This window comes from Vombatus ursinus, unplaced genomic scaffold, assembly GCF_900497805.2.
Source record: "Vombatus ursinus unplaced genomic scaffold, bare-nosed wombat genome assembly UNPS02003292.1, whole genome shotgun sequence".
In the NCBI taxonomy this organism is placed as follows: domain Eukaryota; kingdom Metazoa; phylum Chordata; class Mammalia; order Diprotodontia; family Vombatidae; genus Vombatus; species Vombatus ursinus.
Window position 1 is genome coordinate 11,582,633 of NW_020943070.1, and position 23,693 is coordinate 11,606,325.

Sequence of the window (23,693 nt, forward strand, 5' to 3'; positions counted from 1 at the left end):
GATGGATGGATGGATGGATGGATGGATGGATGGATGGATGGATGGATGGATGGATAGATGAATGGATAGATGATAGACAGATAGATAGATAGATAGATAGATAGATAGATAGATAGATAGATAGATAGATAGACAGAAAAACAGACAGGCAGCTAGGGGGTGCAGTGGAGAGAGCATAGGGCCTGGAGGCAGGAGGACTCCTCTTCATGAGTTCAAATCCAGCCTCAGACACTTACTGGCTGTGTGACCCTAGGCAAGTCACCTAACCCTGTTTGCCTCAGTTTCCTCATCTGTAAAATGAGCTGGAGAAGGAAATGGCAAACCATCCCAGTATCTCTGCCAAGAAAACACCAAATGGGGTAATGAGGAGTCAGATACCATTGAAACAACTGAACAACAAGGTAGATAGACAGAGAGACGGATAGATCACAGTAGTCTGGGGGAAAAGCCAAAAGAGGCAACAAAGTGTCATAGAAACATTCTAGATTGGGTGGGAGTCAGCATACATGAGTGTTTGGCACACAGTAAGCACTGACTGACTAACTGATGGTCCTAGCTCTGCTACCAACTAGCTGTAAACCTAGATAAATCACTTCCCCACTTAACCTCAGTCTATACAATGAGACTAGGACCAGAGCAAAACGTTATGGAAATAATGATGGAACGGACCTAGTCCAAACCCCTCACTTTAACAATTGAGGAAACTGAGGCCCAGGAAGGATAAATGATTTCCCATAAATGACATCCCCAAGGCCTCAGAGTGTATATATGTAAGGGTTGAGGGGGGATTTGACTAAAATGCGGATTATAGATTTAAAGGTCATAGATCATAGACCTTAGAGGTCACCTCGTCCAAATACCTCATTTTGCAGTGGAGGAAACTGAGGCCCAAGGAGTTTAAATTTTCTCCCCAAGGTTATACTGTGTGTGTAGGCTGGACCAGATCATGCCCACGTGTGTAGGCTGGACCAGATCAAGGGATCATAGCTTTAGAGCTGGAAGTGACCTTGGAGGTCACCTAATCTTCCTCATTTTACAAAAGGGGAAACTGAGGTACAGAGAACATAAATGACCTTTTGAAAGAGGTAGTAAGTGGTAGAACTGAGATTCTAACCCAGGTCCTCAGACTCCCAAGTCCTTTCTGGCTCTAAACTCTAACATTTTACACCCACATCAGATTTTTGCTCCCTCTTCTTCATATCAACAGCGAGGAATGCCCCAGGCCAAGATGTTTCCATGACAAAGGGCTAACGGAAATGCAAAGACTAAATGATTCACCTCTCTTCCCTTGCTGCGAATGCACACCCCATTATGACAGGCCTTTATTAGCATCCATCAGAAGGACCTCCAGCCGACCCCCCCAGTACCCAGGGCCATTCTCGGCATTAAATGTCAATGCATTAAAGGAGGATTACCGATGCAGCTTTGGCAGTTATGCTGGAGGGAGAATGGTCAGCCCACCTGGGTCGACCTTTCATTTCTGCACTCAAAGATTGCTACTTTCCATTAGCAGAAGCAGGAAGTCCATCTTTCCTCATAATTTTCCCCAACACAATACATGCTAAGAGAAAACAACTGGCCAACCATATTGTCTGGTCTGCACAGTATGAGCGTCGTTGGTCACTCACCAAGCATTTATTAAGTACCCACTGGGTGCCAGCTGCTGGGCTAAGCGCTGAACACACTTGTCCCCTAACTGCCATCTTCCTTAGTGAAACGCCTTGGAGACTGTTATCTTTTTTCATTACCTGATGTGGGTAATCTGAGCAATGGCAGGAGGAGGACAGCTAAGATGGACAGAGGCCTTGAATCATCACCTTCCTTGGAGACATTCAGGCAGAGCAGAGGGCCTGGAGGCTCACCTGTCAGCTATGCTACAAGGGATTCTTTTGGGGTGGTTTAGACTGGGTGGCTGCTGTGATTCTGAGAATTATCTCATTGACCAAATCATCATCCTTCTCCTGCTAAGTGTGGGCAGCCCGCAAGGCTCTGTTCTGAATCCAGTTTTCTCTCTCTCTCTGTATCTGTCTCTCTCCCTCTCTCTGTCTCTCTTTCTATGTCTCTCTCCCTTTCTCTCTCTGTCTCTTTCTTCCTCCTCTCTCTTTTTCCCCCTCTTCCCTCCCTCCCATCCTTCTCTCTCTCTTTCTCTCTCTCCTTCTCTGTTCTCCCTTGTCTCTCTCCCCCTCCCTTCTCTCTGTCCCCCCTTCTTTCTCCCTTCTTTCTCTCTCCCCCTTCTTTCTCTCTCCCCCCTTCTTTCTCTCCCTCTCCCTCCTTTGCTCTCTCTCCCCCTGCTCTCTCCCCCCTTCTCTCTCTCCCTTTCTCTCTCCCCCTTCTCTCTCTCCCCCTTCTCTTTCTCCCCCTCTTCCCTCCTTCCCCCCACTCTCCTCTCTCTGTACCCCTCTGTCTCTGTCTCCCTCCCTCCCTCTCTCTCTCCCTCTGTCTCTATCTCCCCTCCTCTTCCTTGATGATCTCAGAGAAACATAAGATCACAGGATTATAAATTTAGAACTATCAAAGACTTTAAATATCATCTTATCCAACCCCTTTAATTTTATAGATGAGGAAGCAGGCCCAGAGATGTCTAAGACACTCAAAGTCATACAGCTGGTACATGGAGCTAGACTGGTCCTGGTAGGATATAGAGAAGAGGGCCCATGCTGGGCAGGCACAGGAAGGGATACCAACCGCAGTAATGAATTGATTAATACACTTACACATGGCCTTGTTTCCTTCTCCATTAGAGCATAAGCTCCTTACCAAGAGGAATTGTTCCACAATTCCTAGCACGATGACTAGCACATAGTAGGCACTTAATAAGTGATTTTATTACATGCTTTCTACATGCCAGAAATTGTGCTAGGTACTCAAGAAAAGCCAAAATAGTCAATCAAGAAGCATTTATTCAGCACTTACTATGTTCCAGGCACTGGGCTGTGCAAAGAAGACACAACAACAAAGAATTCTAAAGGAGAAAGACAGACATATGATAATGATGATGATAATAACTAGCACTTATATAGCCCCTACTATGTGCCAGGCACTGCACTTAGTGCTTTATAATTATTATCTCATTTGATCATCACAACTGTGGAAGGTAGGTACTGTTATTATCCCCATTTTACAGATGTGGAAACTGAGGCAAACAGAAGTTAAGTCCCTTGCCCAGGGTTACTCAGTCACTAAGTGTCTAAGGCTGGATTTGAATTCAGGTCTTCCTGTCTCTGTGGCACCACCTAGCAGACATATAAAATTATGTCAATCACTAGCTGCTGACGGTATCTAATTCATACCTGTCCATCCAGCTCCACTCTCAGCGATGTTTAACTTCTGTATTTTGCTAAGCCATGTCCTAGAACTGAAGAACAAAGCAAAATCCATCTCACTCTAGGCAAACCTACTCATTAAGAAACATCCCCACCCAGCCTGGTCTGACCCGGTAAGGGCACCCTGGAGCATGGTGATGAATGTTCTCTCAGTCCTCACCCAATGAATCAGTGAGGAGCAGTGACTTATTTTTAAACTGACCCAATTAGGCTTGCTTTCTACTAGGAAGTCTCCCTTCAGGACAGACCTGGATCCCCAAAGCAGCCCAGTTAAAGGAGGAGGAGGAGGGCCTGGCCAAATATCCCTAACACCTTTGGGGTTCTACAATCTCCAGGGGACTTGTCCTTCTGTATTAAGAGCGTTGCACTGCTTGGCTTTCCACGGAGACAAGAGTCATCCCTCTTAGCCTTGAAAACAGATCCTTTAACTCTAGGAAATACGGCCAGTCATACACGTGCACACACCTAAACCCAATTTGTTTGAGTAACCCAATACAAGTTTCCATCTGCTTCCCTCATCGTGGCTCAGGGTGAGTGGAAACTGTCAACATTTCCTTCAGGAACATCCAATTTGTGAAGCGTGGTGATATTCTCCTGCCCGCTGCCTTCCCCTCCCAGGCTGCTCCTTATCTTTCACTTTCCTACCGGCTGCTGGAGGGAGGGGAGGAAAATGGAGAGCACAGTTTGGGGGCCCTTCTTGCTCCCCTCCTGTTGTTAGCACTCAGTCCCTCTTGAAATCATTCATATTAGAATCACAGGCTTAGAGCCTATTTACTTCAACTCCATAGAAACCGAGGACCAATGATGTTAAGTGACTTGTACGGGGATCACAGAAGCATGAAATCATAGTTCCAGAGTCAGAAAGCACCTCAAAGGTCATCTGATCCAACCCTTTCAATTTACAGTTGTGGAAACTGAGGCCCACAGAGGATAAATGACTTAGTCAAGGTCACATAGGACTCCTCATACTCCAGGTAACCAGGTGAGCATAGACTGATGTGCCTAAAGGGCCAGATACTCGATATTGGCCATGGATTAGAACATGGGGACTCTAAATGTCATGCCTCTTAAATCACAGTGGTCCCAGCTGCTGAGGTGGCAGCCCCCAAAGGACTGGCATTCTTTCCCTAATTTAGCTCTAAGCTATCCATTCTGAAGCGAGCCAACAGGTGGCACCCTATGGAACGTACCAACTAGATTCCTCAAACAGCCTCCAAGTAGAGAGAAAGTCTGGCACAGGGGCTAGAACACTGAGCTTGGAGTCAGAAGACCCAAGTTCATATCCCAGCAGAGAGACTTACTATCTGTGGGTGTCCCCACCACACATTTCAACTCAATGAGTCTCCTCTCGGCTCTAGAGCTCCGATCCTTCTATAAGACATTTAAGTTCATCTGTAAAACAAAGGAGATGACGTCTCAACTACAAGTCTATGATTCTGCTTGGGTGCCCTTGAGCAAGTCCCTTCAGGGCACTACTCTGGGCCTCAGTTTTCTCACCAATAAGATGAGGCTATTGGACCTCTTCAAGCACTAAATCTATGATTCCAATATGCTGCGATAAGTCTGATATTTTTGAATGTCTTAGGATCGTCAATTTAGAACTGGAAGGTAGAACCTCCCCATTTTACAGATGAGGAAACTGAGGTCTACAGAAGAGCATAGAATCATAGTTTTAGAACCTAAAGGGACCTCAGAGGCCATCTTAGTCAAACTCCTCATTTTACAAATGAGGAAATCGAGGCTTAGGGAGGTTAAGCTAACTAAGGTGCTCATGAATTCTAACATAGGTTCACTCTGTGCTGTACCCTCCATGTTGTGGAATCCAACTTAAGTCCTTCCTCCTGCCCCCTTTACTCTCACTTTTGGAAATATTAAGAAAGTATTTAAAAATCATCCTAGTCTAAAGCCTTTGAAATAATCTCAAGGGGGAACCTTATCCGTCTTTTTTAAACTCTCCATTCTGGAACTATGTCCTGCTCCTCACTATAGGCTTAGCCCTAAAAGGAACTGGAGTAATTGGGGCAGTGATAGGATGAGGGCAAGGGCTCTTCTGATCCACCCTGACCAGCTACTGATTCAACTATAAGAAGGAAGAGATCTCTTTGATTACTTCATTTAATGGAAGCATCTCTTGGGTTCTCCTTCCAAAGGCTACAAAGAAGAATCCTCTAACAGGGTAGTTGGAAAGGGATAGTGTTTTTTGTTTGTTTGTTTGTTTTAGGGATAGTGGTTTTCCAAAAAATGATTCTTCAAGGGCACACTAACAGTTAAGTGACTATTATTCTGTTTGATAGAGTAACATGTTCAGTGAACTTTACCCTGAGCTCTGTAATCATATTTTATTTCATCGTAGAATTGTGTCTATTGTTTTGACAGTATCACAAATTGTAACCTGAAAAGGGCATGAAAGAGTTTCTCAGAGTCATGGGGTGACTCTTTCCATTTTTAGTCTCCTCTCTTTCTAAGCAGAAATGCTTAGATTAGAATAATTTAAATTAATAAAAATTATTTCTGGCAGCCTTGTGCCTAAAATGCAGAGTAAAGAGTTTTCTTCCACAATGCATACAGTCAACATATTTTTTATGCCCAGAATCAGAACACATTGTCTAACAAGGGATTTTTTTCCTAGCTTATGAATTTATTTACATGAAAAAGCTCACAAAAGTATAAAATTAAACCATGTTTCGCTATAAGGTTAGCAAATCCTCTTACTCAGTCTTTTGCACACAGTGTTTAATACATGCTTTTTCATTCACTCATTTCCATTCATTCAAAAGAATAAAATTATGTTTAAAAAAAATGATAAAATTCAGTCCCTTCTACCTCTGACACTAAGTACACATGAACTTTATGGGGTTTTTCCAAAGTGGCAAATTTGGAAAAAGAATAAGTTGGAATTTGAAAACAGAATTTTTGTGGTTATTCAATCTTGTCTGACTCTTTATGACCCCTTTTTGGGGGTTTTCTTAGCAAAGATACCGGAGTGATTTGCCATTTCCTTCTCCAGCTCATTTTCCAGATGAGGAAACTGAGGCAAACAGGGTTAAGTGACTTACCCAGGGTTACACAGCTAGTAAGTGTCTGAAGCCGGATTTGAACTCAGGGAGATGGGTCTTCCCAACTTCAGGCCTGGTACTCTATCCATTTTGCCACCCAGTTGACTGGTAAAAACAAACCAGGTACAAGAAAAGGGTCTTGGCTGAGTTCAGAGGATAACCCCATGCACTGTCAGGCATTGGAGAGCCAATGTCAATGGACCAGAGTCCAAGTGACATGACATCTGTGGTTCTAGATGCTTTGGGAAGTTACTGGCTCAATGCTTTTGCTCTCCCTGACAACCACAGACCTGACCGGATGCTGTGGGAAGCTTCTTTTGTCTAGCACTGGGAGGGAGGGAGAGCAAGTGGACAACTGGAGAGTGCCGTGAGGAAGACGGGAATTAGGGACTTTACTGGAAAAGACCACAAACTACTGGGAACACGATAAATCACCAGAGATTCTGCAGAATTACTGAGTAACAGCATTCCATCCCGAGGATTCGTGGGAAGTCCAATGGCTGAAGGAGATTCACTGGATCTCCCAAACTGAGCAATCCACCTCCTTCGCAGCCATAGGATCAGATGACTATTTATAAAGACCAAGTTTAATTGTTGTCTATGACACGGAAGGCAGCACGGTCCAGTCTAGTACAAACTGGACTTGAAGATCTGGGTTCAAATTCTAGCTCTGCAACTTGCTACATATGTGACCTTACGTAAATTACTTTGACCCTCTGAACTGTTTGCTTATCTGTAAAGGAAAGAGCTCAAACTTGGTCTCTAAATGATCTTGAGTGCCTACTATGCTGTGCTTTGGGAACTCAGACAAGAGTAAAACAGCTCCTGCCTTTGTGAGTTTATATCCTATCTCAGGAGACAATATGGTCACATATAAGTATTCTTATACTAAGTCTACACAAAATAAACAAGTCATTTTGGTGGAGGAGGCACTCAGAGCTGGAGGCGATCAGAATGTTAAGGTCCCATCCTGCTCAAAACCCAATATCCTATGCACGTGTTGTTTCCTGTAATAGAATGTAAACTCTTTGAGGGCAGGACTGTCTTGTTTTGGTCTTTGTAGCTGTATTGCCTAGCACAATGCCCAGCACTGTGTAGGGCTCAATAAATGATTGATTCATTGATTTTTGTCTTTGTTAGCGTACCTAGCACAGTGCCTCACACAGAAAGCAAGTACTTAACGCCTGCTGTTTATTGCAAGATAAGCTCACCTAACATTACATTTCCTACTGGCAGCTCTAGTGCTGAGCAGGTCTACTAGTGGGTCTAAATGAATTGCCTGCTTGGCTCACGTGAATCAGAGACCACCCACTCTCTTAACCTCTCCCATTACCCAGGGTGCTTCCTTTTGTCCCAGCCCCAGCTCCTTTTAATACCAATTGTTGCTGAAAACCATTTCTCTCTTTGTCTCCTTTGGCCAATTATTCCCCAACCTCACTGTAAGCCTCGAGGTTGAGGTTTACACCTAATTGCTTTAACAATTCCAGTCCTACCAGAGGTGGAAACCAACCACATCCTAATGAGATGCTTAACTACACTTCCTGGTACTTTTATTTGCAAATCATTTTGTGATGGTTCTCTACGACTCTTTCTCCAAATCTTTTTTCTTTCCTGAGCAAAAGATATTGTACTTTCAGGAACCAGCACATATCACCCACATTCTGATCATTCACTCAACTCAGAATGGCTGCATGGAAGAAGTCCTTTAACCCCATGGAAAGAATAGCAGGTAGTAGGGCTCTGACAACACCTTATCCCTGGATGGAAAACTCAATGTCTGGTGCATTCCTCTCTCTTTCCCTAGAACAGTGATATTAAAATGATGTCATCTCTTGCCCAGATTTTAGGTCACAGAGGCAGAGGTTTATTTGTTTTGTATTTATTTGGTATATATTTGTATATTATGGGAAACCCACTTAAAGACAGCAACCCATCCATGACTTTCTAGATATGTCCTACCTGGGTGGGAGTTACCTGAAGCGTGTATAGGCCAAATGCCTTGCCCAGAGAAAGACAGAGTTAGTGTCATGGATGGGATTTGAATGCATGTTTTTCTGATTCTAAGCCCTGAACTCTATCCACATGTGTATATACACATATATGTATACATGTATATATGCATTTGTATATACATGTGTAACACACATATGCACACACACATATTTTTATATTATATAATGTATTGTATATGTAGGGCAGGGACTATTCCATACTGTCCGTATTCCTAGGCTTGGCAACAACAAATGATTTTTATATAAAGTTTTAAAGTGTTTTACATAGACAATCTCAGTACAACATTCCAAGAACCCTGATAGATGGACAATGCAATATTATTAACTTCATTTGACATGTGAAGAAACTGAGGCACAGAGGTAAAGTAACTTGCCCATGGTCACATAGCTAAGAAATATCAGAAGGAGAATTTGAATCCAAGTCTTCCAGACTTCAAGGCAAGTGCTTTTCCCACTATGCCATGGAACACAGTAAGCATTTACTAAATAGTTATTAACTGACTGAAGTCCATGACAGTCTTTGACTCAAATATGCAAAGAATCTGTAATTTTGGGAGTGTGAGGGAATTTGTGGTATGGGAAACTCCTTCCACTAATTCTGATGCCAACTTATGACTTTGTAGGTATATCCCTAACGGGTTGCTTGAGGTCATATGACTTGCTTAGAGAAATACATCGTCATGAATTGGATTTGAACCTAGGTCTTCTCAACTCTAAGACTTCCACTCTCTCCATTATACCATGCTGCCTGTGAATCTCTAGTAAGCATATTAGTAGAAGAACTAGAGTCAATGGCCAGACTTTGAATGCGTAATAAGGCCAGTTGTTTGACTGTTCCCTTCAGGCCTATTGCTTTCTCTAGGTCACTATTATATTAGCTCACCCTTTCAGCACCCTGGAAAGCTCCAAAGGAGTTACAGGGCATGGGGGTAGGGGAAGGCCAGGAAGGGACCTTTAGCTCTCCTGAAGGTGTGGCACAGTAGAAGAGTCATTGAATGAGGAGATATCAGACCTCAACTGCCTCCACTTCCAAACTGTCTGAATCTGAATCTGCCAAAATTGACATAAACCTTAGTTTCTTCATCTTAGAAATGGGAACAATAAGAAATAATGCGTTGGGAGGTTAGGGACCAGAAATCTAGTCCAGACCCTCCTCACTAGCTACATGTCCCTGAACAACTCATTTTACACCACTGAGCCTCGATTTTCTCCTCTGTAAAATGACAGAATTGCAGATGAGGATAAATAATTTGCCCAGAGTTATCTGAACTTAGGCCTTCCTGACTGCAAATTCATCACTCTGTACCACCTAGCTATTATCTAATTTTTAAAGTCCCTTGAAAATCCAAATATTCCTATCTGGAATGCCCCCAAAGGTGAGCTATCATGACCATTAATAAGAGATAGGATGGTGATGGCCAGCTTCGGAGTCAGGAAAACCTGAATTCAAATCCTGCCTTTGACAGTTAACTGCTATGTGATCCTGGAAAAGTCACTTAACTCTCGAGGATCCCAAGCATTTGTCTGAGAATCTAAGTTACAGACATGTTATACATCTGCCCCAATAAAAGGAGCTTCCACATCAGGAGCTCTCTACAAGGATGAAATAGAACTGCAGGCTCCCCCACCCATAAAATGAGAGATCCATTAGAATTGTTAATGAATTGCCCATGGTTGCATAGCTAGTGAGTGTCACAGCTGGTGTTTGAACTGGGATCTACTGGCTACAAGGCCAGTGGTTTTTTCCCCCTACTATTCCACCTTATCCTATTGATAGCATCTGTGACAGCACCAGCTGGTCCCTCTACTACTCTCATTGGCACCTTGCCATGAGTGTCCTTTATTTTATTCTTTTTGGAGGGGGGAGGCAATCGGGGTTAAGTGACCTGCCCAGGGTCACACAGCTAGTGTCTAAGGCTGGATTTGAACTCGGATTCACCTGACTCCAGGGCCAGTGCTCTATTCACTATGCCACCTAGCTGTCCCTGTCCTTTACTTTTAGCAAAGGTGAAATGGCACTAAGTAGTTGACCAAGGTTTCATTTCTAAGCAGGTTTCTCAACTCTGACTAATAAAGTAGGCAGGAGACTTCAGAGATCACTCTTCTCTCTAAATGATTCCTTGAGAAGATAACTGGATCAGAAAAAGAGCTAGAAAAGAGATTCTAGACGTTATGGGAACATTGATTTGGAAGCTGGAAGAGATCTCAGATATTATCTAGTTCAACAGCCTCAATTTACAGATGAGGAAACTGAGGCCCTGAGAGATTAAGGGACTTGCCTAAGGTCCCACAAGTACTAAATTCAAGAAGGGGGGGGGGTCAAATATCTAGAACTGGACCAACTTTTGAGATTATGTCGTCTTAGGATCATGGTTTTCATCCACACTGCTCATTGCACAGATTGAGGAAATTGAGGACCAGGGAAGTTAAGGCAGTTGCCCGAGGTCACAAAGGTAAGCGGCAGAGCCAATATTTGCACTCAGGTTTCCCAAAGTCATTGTTTCTTCCACTGTGGCCCAAGAGCAGCTGTCCCGATCCCATAAACTCACCTGGCTCTCAGCTCCTCTATATACTCAGTTAAGAGAGGAGGAAAAAACTCAACTTAGAAATAAAATGGCCTGAGGGGAGAGGATGGGAAATAAAGGAGGGAGAGGTTGGCAATTCATTGTAGGGGATTGCTTTTCTAACCAACAAGGGGCCAGCAACCCAACTGGAAAGGGAGATGGTTTTTCTTTGGAACAGCTTACTCACTGGAGTTTAATGACCCACAGCTCAGCTGAAGTCAGGCTTCTTTCTAAGGCAGGCATTAATCCCTCAAGACAGGCCCTACGCTTTGATGTTATTTATATAAATTGATAGTGATGGGCCAGGGAATTTCTTTCTAAGCTCACCATGCAAGGGCAGAGCCCAGCAACGGAGCAAGGCACCACTCAGCTCTGGAGAGCGCCCGACGGCCCAAAGCAGAAATGAGTGGGACAACATTCAAAAAGCAAGCTTCCATGGGCTAGAGACAGGCTTGCACCTGGCACACTAATCGAATATCAAAAGGCACCAGTTTGCCAGTGGCTGCTTCAAGAGATGCCTTATCTTAATAGAAGATGCTTCCTGGCTTATCCCTGCTCCACCCATGGATTTTGTTACACCGATAACGTCCTAAAGAATGGCAGTCAATTATTAATCTCGATTGGCTCTGGGTGTGCTCTTGCAGCTGCTGGATTTAGTTTCGAGATCATCTGCACATTGGGAACAACAATTACTTGTGCAAAGCAAATAATAATAACAATACCATTAATATTAATAACAATAGTGCTGAGTTGTTCACCTTTCCACTGTGCTATCAAAACAAATCCACAAAGAGAATCATTACAAGACCTCTCACTTCCATGTCCAGGAACAGGAATGATTCTTTCTGGCCAAAAAATAAGAGACTTAGCTTTTTCATTCTCTCAAGCACCTCTTACGGGGAAAGGCAATTGGCTAAATTATGTTCATGATACATACATTTCTATCCTCTGGGTGCACCATAGGTTTTTATGAGCTGGCCTGAAAACCAAGCCATTGAATCTACTTATAAATGAACATTTAGTAGCTCATTCATTCATCAGTTGGAGCCATATGTTCTGAGCCACAAAATCTCAGAGCCGAAAGGAACTTCAGAGGTCATCTAGCTCAAGCTAGACCTAAACGTGAATCCCCTTTAACATCTGGACAAGATGGCACATCTGGTGGCAATTTCACCTTCTCCCAAGGCAGCCCATCCTATTTTGGGACAGATTTCAGCTCTGTGTGTTCTTTCTTGATACAGAGAGAGATTTAATCTACCCATCTCATAGCCATGGTGAAAAAATTTTTTAGAGGAAAACCAGAATGAGGTCCCACAAGAGGGAGGAGATTCCCCATTCACTGGAAGTCTTCAGTGAAGAACTAAATCAATGTCCATTTGTTGAGTGTGTTATAAAGGGGACTCTTGGTTAGGAATGGACTAGACTAGTGGCCCTCTGAGGCTAGGTCTAGCTCTCTAATCCCTTCCACGTCTGAGATTCCGTGAACTTAAAAGATGCTTTCTTCTCTCCTGGCTCCACTGCTAACTCTCCACTTTCCCCTTTCCCACCCCCATCCCTAGAGATGTCTACTCCCTTGCAGTCCTCTCATTCAACTGATAAGATCCTGTTTGGACCATCATTTAAGAAGCTGTCCAGGTAAACCATGTTCGCCTCTCCCCGGCTCCATTTCTGCCTCTCCCGGCTTTCCCACCTCTGTCCCAGCAGCTTTCTCATCCATACAGAACCCCACTCCCCACCCCCTCAGGTACCTCCTTTTCTCACTTGCCCTCACTCCATCTCTGTCTCCCAGCTCCATTCTATGTGTTCTACTCTCCTATTGAATGAAGCTTCTTGAAGGTAGAGATGTTTTCCCTTGTACTTGTATTTTAGTGCTTAGCACAGGGTAAGGTACATAGTATTCATTTAATAAATGCTTTATCTATTTCTCTATTGTTCTTTCCCCCCACAACTTGGAATTACTGGGAATGGGTTATAATACTAGTAATGATGCTTTTGTACTTATTTGATGCCTGTCATACAAAAAAAAAAAGAATTCACATTTCTTTAGATACAAACGTCTTTATCCTCATTGTCTTCTGAAATAGGGGAAATCCCATTTATAAGTTCACATGAAGAAATTACGAGCTAGGAGCAGCTAGTTGTAGTAAGCATTTGGCAACATCCACCTATGTACAGTGAAGATGATCCCTCCCCACTAGGTCACAAAGAGAGCCCATGGGGGGGGGGTGACCATTTATAGACCAGCCTATATAGGAAAATAAAATATAATTAGTGGTGGAAAAGATCTTAGATATCCAGAATAAAACAGAACATGTCAATATTCTTCAAGTCTAACCAGAAAGCACATTTTCTTACACAGACTAATGTGATGGTTAGTTAAAGGAATGGGGATATTTAGCCTGGAGAGGAGAGGACTTATTGGAAGACATGATAGCTATCTTCAAATATTTGAAGAGCTGTCATGTGGTAGAGGGATTGGACATGGTCTGCTTGGCCCCAGAGGATAAAATGAGGAAAAATGGGTAGAATATGAAAGAAGCCAATTTAAACTTGACATAAGGAAACCCTTCCTAACAATTAGAACTAGCCCAAAATAGAATGTACTGCATTTGGAGATAATAGCCACTATTCCCTCCTCACTGGATATCTTTAGGGAAGAGTAGGATGACCATTTGTTGAGTAAGTTACATAGCATAGTTGATAGAGTATTGGACTTAGAGTTAGGGAGACCTACATTCAAGTTCTGCACCAGACAAATTATTAGAACATGGGATTCTGGAGAAGTCACTTAACCTCTGCCTCAGCTTCTTCAACTATAAAATTAAATCACATACCCAAACTTCTTTGTAGACCTCAAAGCACTACGTAAACATTAACTATTGTGTTTATTATTTTGTGGAGGGAATTTTTGTCTGAGGTTGGACAGGATAGTCTCTGTCTTCCTTCCAAATCTAAGATTCAATGATCAAGCCCCTCATTTTACAGATAAAGAAATTAAGGTCCTGAGAAGTTATATGACTTGTCCAACAACACATGGCAGAGTTGGGATTTGAACTTGGCTTTTTGGCTACCATGAATCCACATCTACTTTCATTACATTACATTGTCTCTAATAGTGAGACCAAGAAGAAGGGTTATACACCCATCCTGTTGTAGGATAAAGAGGACCTGGGTTCAAATCCCAGTTGTGTAACTATGTGACCTTAGGCAAGCCACTTCCACTCTGAGGGCCTCAGTTTCCTCATTTGTAAAATGAAGGGACTGAATTGGATAACTTCAAAGGTACCATTTAGCTCTCAATCTATATGAACATATGATCTTCTCTAAGCTGGAAAGTGTGAAACTCTCCTTCAAGGACTAGAGTTGGAGAGCGGGGGTGGAGGTGGAGGTTTACCAGCAACAGACAGGGCTGAAGATCGGGGGGGGGGGGGGGGGAATATGGAGATGTCCCTGGAGCAATTTGTTTCACTGTCTCCTTTTCCTTCTATAGTTGAAGACCAAGGGGAAAATCCTGGAGAACCCCTGACCTCCGCCAAGGTGGGCTGGCAGGAGACCAGGAGGCACTCAGCTGATGAGGAAGAGGGACTTGGTCCATTTGAGTTAAGTGGAATTATCCTTTGAAGGCCAAGAGATTGAAGTTAAAGCCAAAGATAAATGTCCTTGACTGACTAATGAGGCAATGGACATCTGACACTAGCTTAGGAATCCAAGTCAGTCCAGCCCTCAATGTTTACTATGGAAACAGTTCAATTCAACTCAACTCAGCAAATACTTATCAAGCACCTACTATGTGCTGGGCACTGTGCTCAGATCAGGGAGTATGAAGATTTAAAAAGGACATACCCAATGCCTGCCTTCAAGGAGACAAAAATAGCCAACTAGATCATGGAGGGGACAACCATCGGAAGCAGGATTTGAACCCAGGGTCCCCAGCTACAAAGGCAGCAGGGAATAGTTGATAGAGAGCCAGTCTCAAAATCAGGAAGACCCGGGTTCAAGTTCTGACATGTACACGCTCTGTGATCATAAGCAAGTCATTTGACCACTCAAGACTCTAGCCAATTCTTTAACAAACGTTCTTAACCTAGCATTCATGAATCTAAGATTTTAAAAATATATTCTGATAACTATATTTCAGCATCATTGATTTCCTTTGTAATTCTATGTATTTTCTTTTATGTATTTAAAAACATTCTGCTGAAAAGGGGTCCTCACCAGTGTGCCAAAAGGGCCCAAGATGTAAAAAAAGAAAAAAAAAGGCTAAGACCCCTTGCTTTAAGACTATATAAGTTGGAATGGAGGTGCTGATTTGCACTGGTAGAAGGAGTTTCCTCACCTGGAAGTTCCCTGTGTCAGTGAGATAAGAAGTCTAGTCTTTATCTCTATCTCCTGCCTCCACAAGCAGTGGCTTCTCCCCTAAACTACTGTCTCCCTGATATTTCAAGTTTAGATATCTTCCCATTACAAAATAGGAAATGAACTCATGAAAAAAGCATAGGAAATCCAAGGCAATTGGTTCAGCTGCCCAAGGCACCAAATGGTACACGACGAGAGCACGGGGAGCCCTGCTGTTCTACTGTTTGTCTCAACATCCTCCCAGTCCCAGGATTTCGTAGGAGAAGCTGAGCTCATGTAGGGCTGGAAGATACCCCAACTGCCCTCCTCACTTCTCTTTTAGAGCTGGGACCATTCACCAGGAGCTCAGGAAGGAATCGAGGGCCACAAAGGCAGCACAGATCTTGGTTTCAGGCTCAGTGGGACATAGTCGGCTCTGCCCTCTTGAAGTCAGGACACTCCCTGCAATCAGAATCTCTCTAGAGGTAAATTATAGGATGGCACCAGGCTCAGGCAGGGCCTGCATAAAGGAAAATGTCTAAAAAAAAGTAACAGAATGAGTCCTCCTTAGACAGTGAGCACATTCCAAACCCACAGAAACCTAGCCCTCCCTAACTTGGGGTGACTCGTACTGGGGCTGGGCAAGACGATTCTCCTTTTAGCAGCTGGATGGCTTGCCATCCCCTAAAGTCTTCCTCCAATCCCTCTCTGTGGCTCAGAGGGCACCCTGGGCCCTCCACAACTACCCCAGAACTGCTGTCAGCCTCCCTCAGTCTAAAAAGGCTTCACATTCAAATACAGAAATAGGCGGTGCAGTGGGCAGACTGTCAGGCCTGAAGTCAGGAAGACTCATCTCCCTGAGTTCAAATCTGGCCTCAGACACTAGCTGGGTGACCCTGGGCAAGTCATTCAACCCTATTTGCCTCAGTTTCCTCATCTAGAAAATGAGCCAGAGAAGGAAATGGCAAACCACTCCAGTATCTTTGCCAAGAAGACACCAAATGGGGTTATGAAGAGTCAGACATCACAGAAAAACCACTGAACAAAAGGGCAACTGGGCTCTAGCTAAGTTTGGAGAGGCACAGAATCAAGTAGCCCCTAGTTGGTAGGTTGTTTAGTTTTTTTTGGGGGGAGGTGGATATTGACCCAGGAAAAAGATAAGAATCCAAAATGGCCTTCAGTCTGATGTTCCTGCTTCCTCAGAGAGGGGGGCACTTGAAGGACAAAGTCCTTAGATCATGGACATGCATTTGTTTACCTGTGGATATTCTTTTTTAAAAAACTGTACTGATACATTTTGGTTTTTAGACCATCGATGTATCCCTCTGAATCTTCCCTTCCCTTTGAGAGAGCCACCCAGTATAACATGGGTTCCTAGCTGTTTTTGTATCTTGGACCCCTTGAGCAGTCTGGTGAAGCCTGTAGACCCCATTGCAGAGTAGAGGGTTTAGAGGCATAAAATAAAATACATAGGATTACAAAAGAAATCAATTATGTTAAGATCCAGTTATCAAAATATCAAAAGAACCAAAATGACAGATCCCGGGTTAACCTCTGCCTTATGTTATTAGATAATATTATAGCTATACTACACCATTAGATTGTGGGCTCCACGAGGGCAGGGACTGTTTGTATCTTTCTTTGAATCTCCAGCATTTAGACTAGGGCCTGGTTTATAGGAGGCCCTTAAATAATTGTCTGCTGGGTTGACTTGTTCACTTACATCCAAGAATAAAAAAAGGAAAAACCGCACATCAAAATTAATGACTATACAGAAAACATCTGAAATTATTTATATTCAGTGCTCTATACCCGATGGCTCCCCACTTTTGCTAAAACGGTAGTGGGTAGAGTTGATGTTGCTTAGTCATTTCCGTTGTGTTTGACTCTGTGGCCCCATTTGTGGTTTTCTTGACCGAGATACTGGAGTGCTTTGCCATTTCCTTCTCCAGCTAATTTTATAGATGAGGAAACAGGCAAACAGGGTGAAGTGACTTGCCCAGGGTCACACAGCTAGTACATGTCTGAGGCCAGATTTGAGCTCAGGAAGATGAGTCTTCCCGATTCCAAGCCCAGTGCTCTATCCACTCTACCATGTAGCTGCCCAGAAGGGAAAGTACCTTCTCATATCTCTTCAAGGTCTATAATGACTAAAGTTGGTCATTGTCATTTCAGAACATAACTAGATACTCTTAAAGTGTGATTTCTGTCCATTGACCAGTGAGTTGATGCCATGAGTGGAGGAAATTAATGGCTTCCATATTAGCATTCTCCCCATAAAGCCAAACCAGCTGTACATGCAAAAAGCTATAAACAGGCAGTTATTGAAAGAAGCTCACATTTATCAATAACCACCTGGAAAATTGTTCAAGCTCTCTGATCATCAGAGAAATGCAAATGAAAATAACTGTGAGATACCACATTGTGTTAATTACATTGGCAAAGGTGGTTAAAAGAGATAAAATCCAGAGCTGGAGGGGCTGTGGAGAAACAGGCACATTATTATAATGTTAGTAGAACTCTGGACAGGTACCATCTTTTTAGAAAGCCATATGCCATTAAAAATATAAAATAGAAAGCTTTTCATGCCCTCTGACCCAATGATCCCAGCATTTGGACCTTAACTTAAGGATATTACTAAAAGGGGAAAAATGATGTGTCTGGACAAAAATATTCCTAGCAGCATGATTCATAATTTAAAAAAAAACTATTGGAAACAATCCATGTGTTTGATGATCAAGAAATGGCTGAGCAAATGATGGGAATAATTGCAATGGAATATTATGGTACAACTAGAAATTTTTAAAAATGAAGAATGCAATGATTTATGAGAAGATCGTGAAGTGATACAGTGAAGAATGAAGAATCAGAATAACACACACTAACAACAAATGGAAACTTTTCAAAAATAATAGCCACAAAACTTATAAAAATACAGAAAATGAAAAGAGCTCAATGAATAACATTATAGTAGAAACAGCACTGGATTTAGAGTCAAGAGAGATCTGGGTTGAAATCTTAATTAACACTAAGTGTGTGACTTTGTACAACTCAATTTGCTTTTTTGAAAAAAATTTTAAAGCATTATTTTCCTCATCTGTCTAATGGGTATAATAATGCCTACATCATTTGACTCATAGGATTATTGTAAGGATACCGATTCAAAAACCTTAAAATATTACGTAAATATGAGGTATTTGTTTTCTTATCTTGTTAAAACTGATATATACTTAAATTTTTTTAACTCTATGATAGAGAAGAAGAATTGGCTCTAGTGTTAGGTAACCGGGCCTCAAATCTCTTTTCTGATGCCTACTACCTACGTGACCTTGGTTGAGTCACCTATCCTCCTTGGGCCTCAGTTTCCTCAGCTGTAAAATGAGACGGGGTTTGAACTAGATGGCATCTGAGCTCCCTACCATTCTGATCTATGATCGTATAAACTAATATTATTCAAAGTTTCACATGCGATTTAAAAAAACTATTACTTGCATAACTGATAACAATGTTAACAGCATGAAATGAGAAAAGGTTGATTAGTCAAGTAGAAAGAGTAAAAATGCCAGAGACACAGTTCAAGAGTTACATTGATCTCCAGAGAAAATGAACATACAGCAAACGTACAAAGCATTATTGGACACCCACATTAGCTTTCTGCTCCTATCTCTACCACTGCCCGCCATGTTGGTTTGAGGAGGAGACTCAGGTGGGACCAAGGTTCCCTCCTCCAAGTTGTGTGTGTTTGGTGTAGCTGCCCCTCTCATCCCTTCCTCTAGTCATGTCCCTGAGCATCTCCCTTGAACACTAAGTACCCACCACATTAACAGTCCATTTAAGTAGATACAAAATCAATACCAATTGATTAATTGGACTCTGCCCAGCACTGCCTCTTGATTACCCTCTATGAATCAGCAATTACCTCTCTTAAGAGCTCTGGGGGGCAGCTAGGTGGCACAGTAGATACAGCACCAGCCCTGGAGTCAGGAGAACCTGAGTTCAAATCTGGTCTCAGACTAGACACTTGACACTTACTAGCTGGGTGACCCTGAGCATCACTTGACCCTAATTGTCTGACCAAAAAAACAAACAAACAAACAAAAAGAGGAGCTCTGTTCACCCAGAACTTATGGCCTAAATTAGAAACAATTTCAAATCTCTTAAGACCTTGGTTCCATGATCTCATCAAAGGGGGCTTTCTTCCAGTTCCCCAGATTAGAGGTATCAAACATGGAGAGGCTGAACTCAAAACAGATTAAAATGCAATTGGGAAATATATAATAAAATTTTAAAAAATACAACGAAACATAGATAATGTCAATATCTGGTTTTCTAAGGCCCACAAGGGCAAGCAAGGTGGCGCTGCAGTGGATAGAGCGCCAGGCCTGGAGTCAGGAAGACTCATCTCCCTGAGTTCAAATCTGGCCAAAGACATTTACTAGCTGAGTGACCCTGGGCAAGTCACTTAACCCTGTCTGTCCCAGTTTCCTCATCTGTAAAATGAGCTGGAGAAGAAAATGGCAAACCACTCCAGTATTTCTGCCAAGAAAACCCCCAATGGGGTCATGAAGAATCAGATATGACTGAAACAATTGAACAACAACAAAAATGTGGCCCATGGGGATCCTTATGTACACATTAGAGGCCTGGTTTATATTTGGGTTCGGCACCATGGCTCCAGACTGTATCCCCTTCTACACCTTCTTATCCTGAGTGATTTCTGTCCATGCTTTTCCTCTATACAGACTTCACACATTTTACTGCAGGTGTCTTTCTCCTATGCAACCCTGGCCTGTGTCCTCCCATCCATCCCACCTAGGCAGTCTGCTCAACACACACCAACAACTCAGAGGCCATCTAGAATGCCCTCATTTTACAGATGAGAAAATTGAAGCTCACGGGGATTAAGTGACTTACCCAAGATCACTTGGGTAGAACCATGATCTGAACTCTCATTCTCTATCACTTATCCTTCCATGGGGACCTGTGCAGGCCCCAGGCTTCCTACCCATTATCTCTCACGCTCATTCTATGGCCAACCCTCTTCCTTTTCTTACCTAAAAAACAAAAACAGATTCCAATAAGAGAAACTGGATGGGGAAAAAAACCCGACCATTTGTTGGGGGTCTATTTAGCTTGGGAGACACAAAGGTTTAAAAATATAGACATACAGGGTCTCTGCTCCCAAACAGTTAAAACTATCCAGTGAGTTAGTGATATTAATTGGATAGAACTGTGTGCCAGGCAATGTGGGAAAATATTTCCGCCTTTGAGAGCCTTAGATTTTAAAACAGGGGTGGGAGGTGGGCAGGAAGTACCTGTCATCAGCTTGTATTTCAAAAACACTATATAGATATACATGTATATATATATACATATGTGTGAATGGGTGTGTGTGTATTCTCCCTGATATCCTAACAGTGACATACTACCTGTGACCTTGAGCAAATCCCTTCAGTCTTGGGCCTCAGTTTCCTCATCTGTAAAATGAGATGGTTGGACTAAATGGCTTCAGAAGTCACGTCAACTTCTAAATTCTATGATTCCACAAACACTCAATCAACAATCATTAATTAATTAATTAATTAAGCATTTTCTGTGCTGGGGATCCTAAGGGATCCCTCTAGGCACCAGACCTATGATCTCAATGGTATAGAGAACTCCTGAGGAAATTCTACCGATGCAGGCTGGCAGGCGAGGGGGGAAGGCACTCAAAGTTTTTTGGGAGGGAGTCAGGAAAGACATCACATGGAAGATAGCACTTGGTCTGATACTTGAAGGAAACCTGGAATTCTGAGAGAAGAAAGTGAGGAGAAAGTACATTCCAGATACGGGGAACGTGAGGGCAAAGATATGAAAGTGGGACGTAGACTACTTTGTGTGAGAAACAACATGGAGGCCAGTCTGTCCGCACCACACCGGTATTTGAAAGTGAATCTTGGGGCAGCTGGTGGTGCAGCGGATAGGGCGTAGGACCCAAGTTCAAATACTTACTAGCCTCAGACACTAGCTATGTAACCCTGAGCAAGTCGCTTAATTTCAACTGGGAAGAAAGGAAGGAAGAAAGGAAGGAGGAAAGGAAGGAAAGAAGAAAGAAAGGAAGAAAGGAAGGAAAGAAGAAAGAAAGAGAAAGTGTGAAGAAAGAGAAAGTGAGAAAGAGAGAGAAATGAAAGAAGGAAAGGAAGGAAGAAAGGAAATAAAGAAGGAAGGAAAGAAGGAAGGAAGGAAGGAGGAAAGGAAGGAAGGAAGAAAGAGAAAGTAAGAGAGAAAGGAATGAAGGAAAGGAAGGAAGAAAGAAAGGAAGGAAGGAAGAAAAAGAAAGAAAGAGAAAGTGAGAAAGAGAGAAAGGAAGGAAGGAAGAAAGAAGGGATGGAGGGAGGGAGGAAGAAAGGAAAAAAAGGAACGAAGAGAAAGAAAGGAAGATGATCTTTGATCTTTGGGGTTTTTTTTCAGATAGGAAAAAAGATTCATATTTAGGTAGAGGTTGAATTAGATGGGCTCTCAGATTACTTCTGAGGTTCTATAATTCTTTCTACCTAAAAGGGGGTAGCCAATTAATTATTAAGAGATGCCATCTGGGTGGGAGCCCTTCTCCTCTCCCACCATTTACCACAGCACTGATGTTCAATCTTACTCACCTGCATGTTCTCTCTTACTCATTATGATAGGTGAGGCGCACATATACGCCATCTGTTATACACACACACACAATAGATACACACATTAATTCCACTCTACGAAAGGCACTGTGTGCACTGCCGAGCACATACAAGCAGAGAGGACGAAGGGCCCACAGCACTGCCTTTTATAAGTTAAAAGCTTTTTGTGAGAAGGGGCTTGGGGGGAAGTCTGCCCCACTCTCATAAAGGACTTGAATTGTTCCCTCTCTGCTATTATTTTATAGCACCATGTCACAGGCAATTCACCCTGTGACAAAAAGAAAGTACCAATTGTCGGACCAGCTAATGCTATGAATCACCTTCACCCAGGGGCCTCTGTTCACTTTGCATTAAGTAAGAAGTTAGTGCTCCAAAGACCTGGGCCTCCCCCTGGCTCTGAGCTGGACTCCTCTGTTCCTTAAGTCGGACCCAAGATGAATATTTAATGCCTGCAAACGAACTGAAAGCTAGCCCTACGCATCGGGTCCTGGGTAGCCCATTCATCTATTAATATCCTGACCCTGGTTCCCAGATATGACAATAAGTACCCAGACGTGGAGATGCAACTTGTATTATCAATGAAGTTCCAGGAAACAGAGATGGTACAGCTAATATTGTACTGAGTCCCAGCTGAATCACCAAGGAGGAAGGGAGGGAGGAGGGAGTCTTGCGCTAATAACACACAGTGCACTCTCCACAGCTCACCATGATCCCTGCCAGAAGCCTTTACTTACCATTTATCTTTGGTTGTCTAATTGAATTGATAACTGCATCTTTGGACTATCCCCAGACACGTGTCCAGTGAGCTGAAGGATGCAGTCTCCCAGCAGGGAGGAGGGGGAGCTGTCAACGTGAGGACGATCGTTAGGCAGCTCAGCCTCAACTTGCTAATTTGCTCGGAGGGACTGTTTGATTCCTTCACGGGGAGATGCTAGGGAAGGACCGACTAACAACATACCTGGTGACGGCAGCGATGTAAACAAAAGGACATTCGAATGAAGTCAGATGCAAAGTGATTGTAAGGACCAATCTTGGTCCCAAAGAACTACCAATTCTGGAGAGAGATGAGCACAACAGGCAAAGACTGTCACATGCATGTGTCAAATAGGAACACCGTGCTGGTTGGTTTCACTTGCTGGGTTTTGTTTCGTTTTTTTGGCTTTGTTATGAAAGGGCTGGGTGTCGGAAATAACTGTGATGATAATTTTTTAAAGGCGTTAATAAACTTCCTATAAAACACTGGGCTTGAAATCAGGAAAACCTGAGTTCAAATCCTGCCTCAGACAGCTGTGTGACCCTGGGCAAGTCACTTAGCCCATTTGCCTCAGTTTTCCCTTTTGTAAAGTAAGGGGATAAGACTTAATAGTCTTTAAGGTCCCTTCCATCTCTAAATCTATGACCTTATACATAGAAAAAAGAGGCTATGTTTTTAAAAAGATAGAATCTCTTACACTTTCCTCTCTACTTTTTCTACCCCCAAATTTCAAAGCAGTAATTTAATGTAGACCTAGAAAAATGCTAGGCTTTATCCTGATATCTACCTACACAGGGATAGTTATTTAGAATAAGAAGGTCATTCAGTCCTACTCCCCTTATTTTACAGATGAGGAAACTGGAGAGGGCATGAGAGTTGCCCAAGGTCATCTAGGTCATAAGTAGGATTTGAACTCAGGTCCTTTGCCTCCAAATCCATTCCTCTTTCCACTACACTATGGTGTCTTCTCTTTTTCTGAATCTATTTAACAAA

At 42.8% G+C, this 23,693-nt stretch overlaps 1 protein-coding gene across 3 annotated transcripts in view; it reads right to left on the minus strand.

Annotated features, from left to right (window-relative positions):
• CHST11 (carbohydrate sulfotransferase 11) overlaps positions 1–23,693 on the minus strand; it is a 308,589-nt gene that overhangs the window by 142,373 nt on the left and 142,523 nt on the right. Inside the window, exon 1 of one of the 3 annotated variants that reach the window (XM_027870852.1) lies at positions 22,905–23,017. The exons of the other annotated variants lie outside the window; for them this stretch is intronic. Coding sequence (XP_027726653.1) covers positions 22,905–22,937 — 33 coding nt within the window. The 5' untranslated portion in view covers positions 22,938–23,017. Of the gene's footprint in view, positions 1–22,904; positions 23,018–23,693 lie in introns of those variants that run through there. 3 annotated transcript variants of the gene reach the window in all.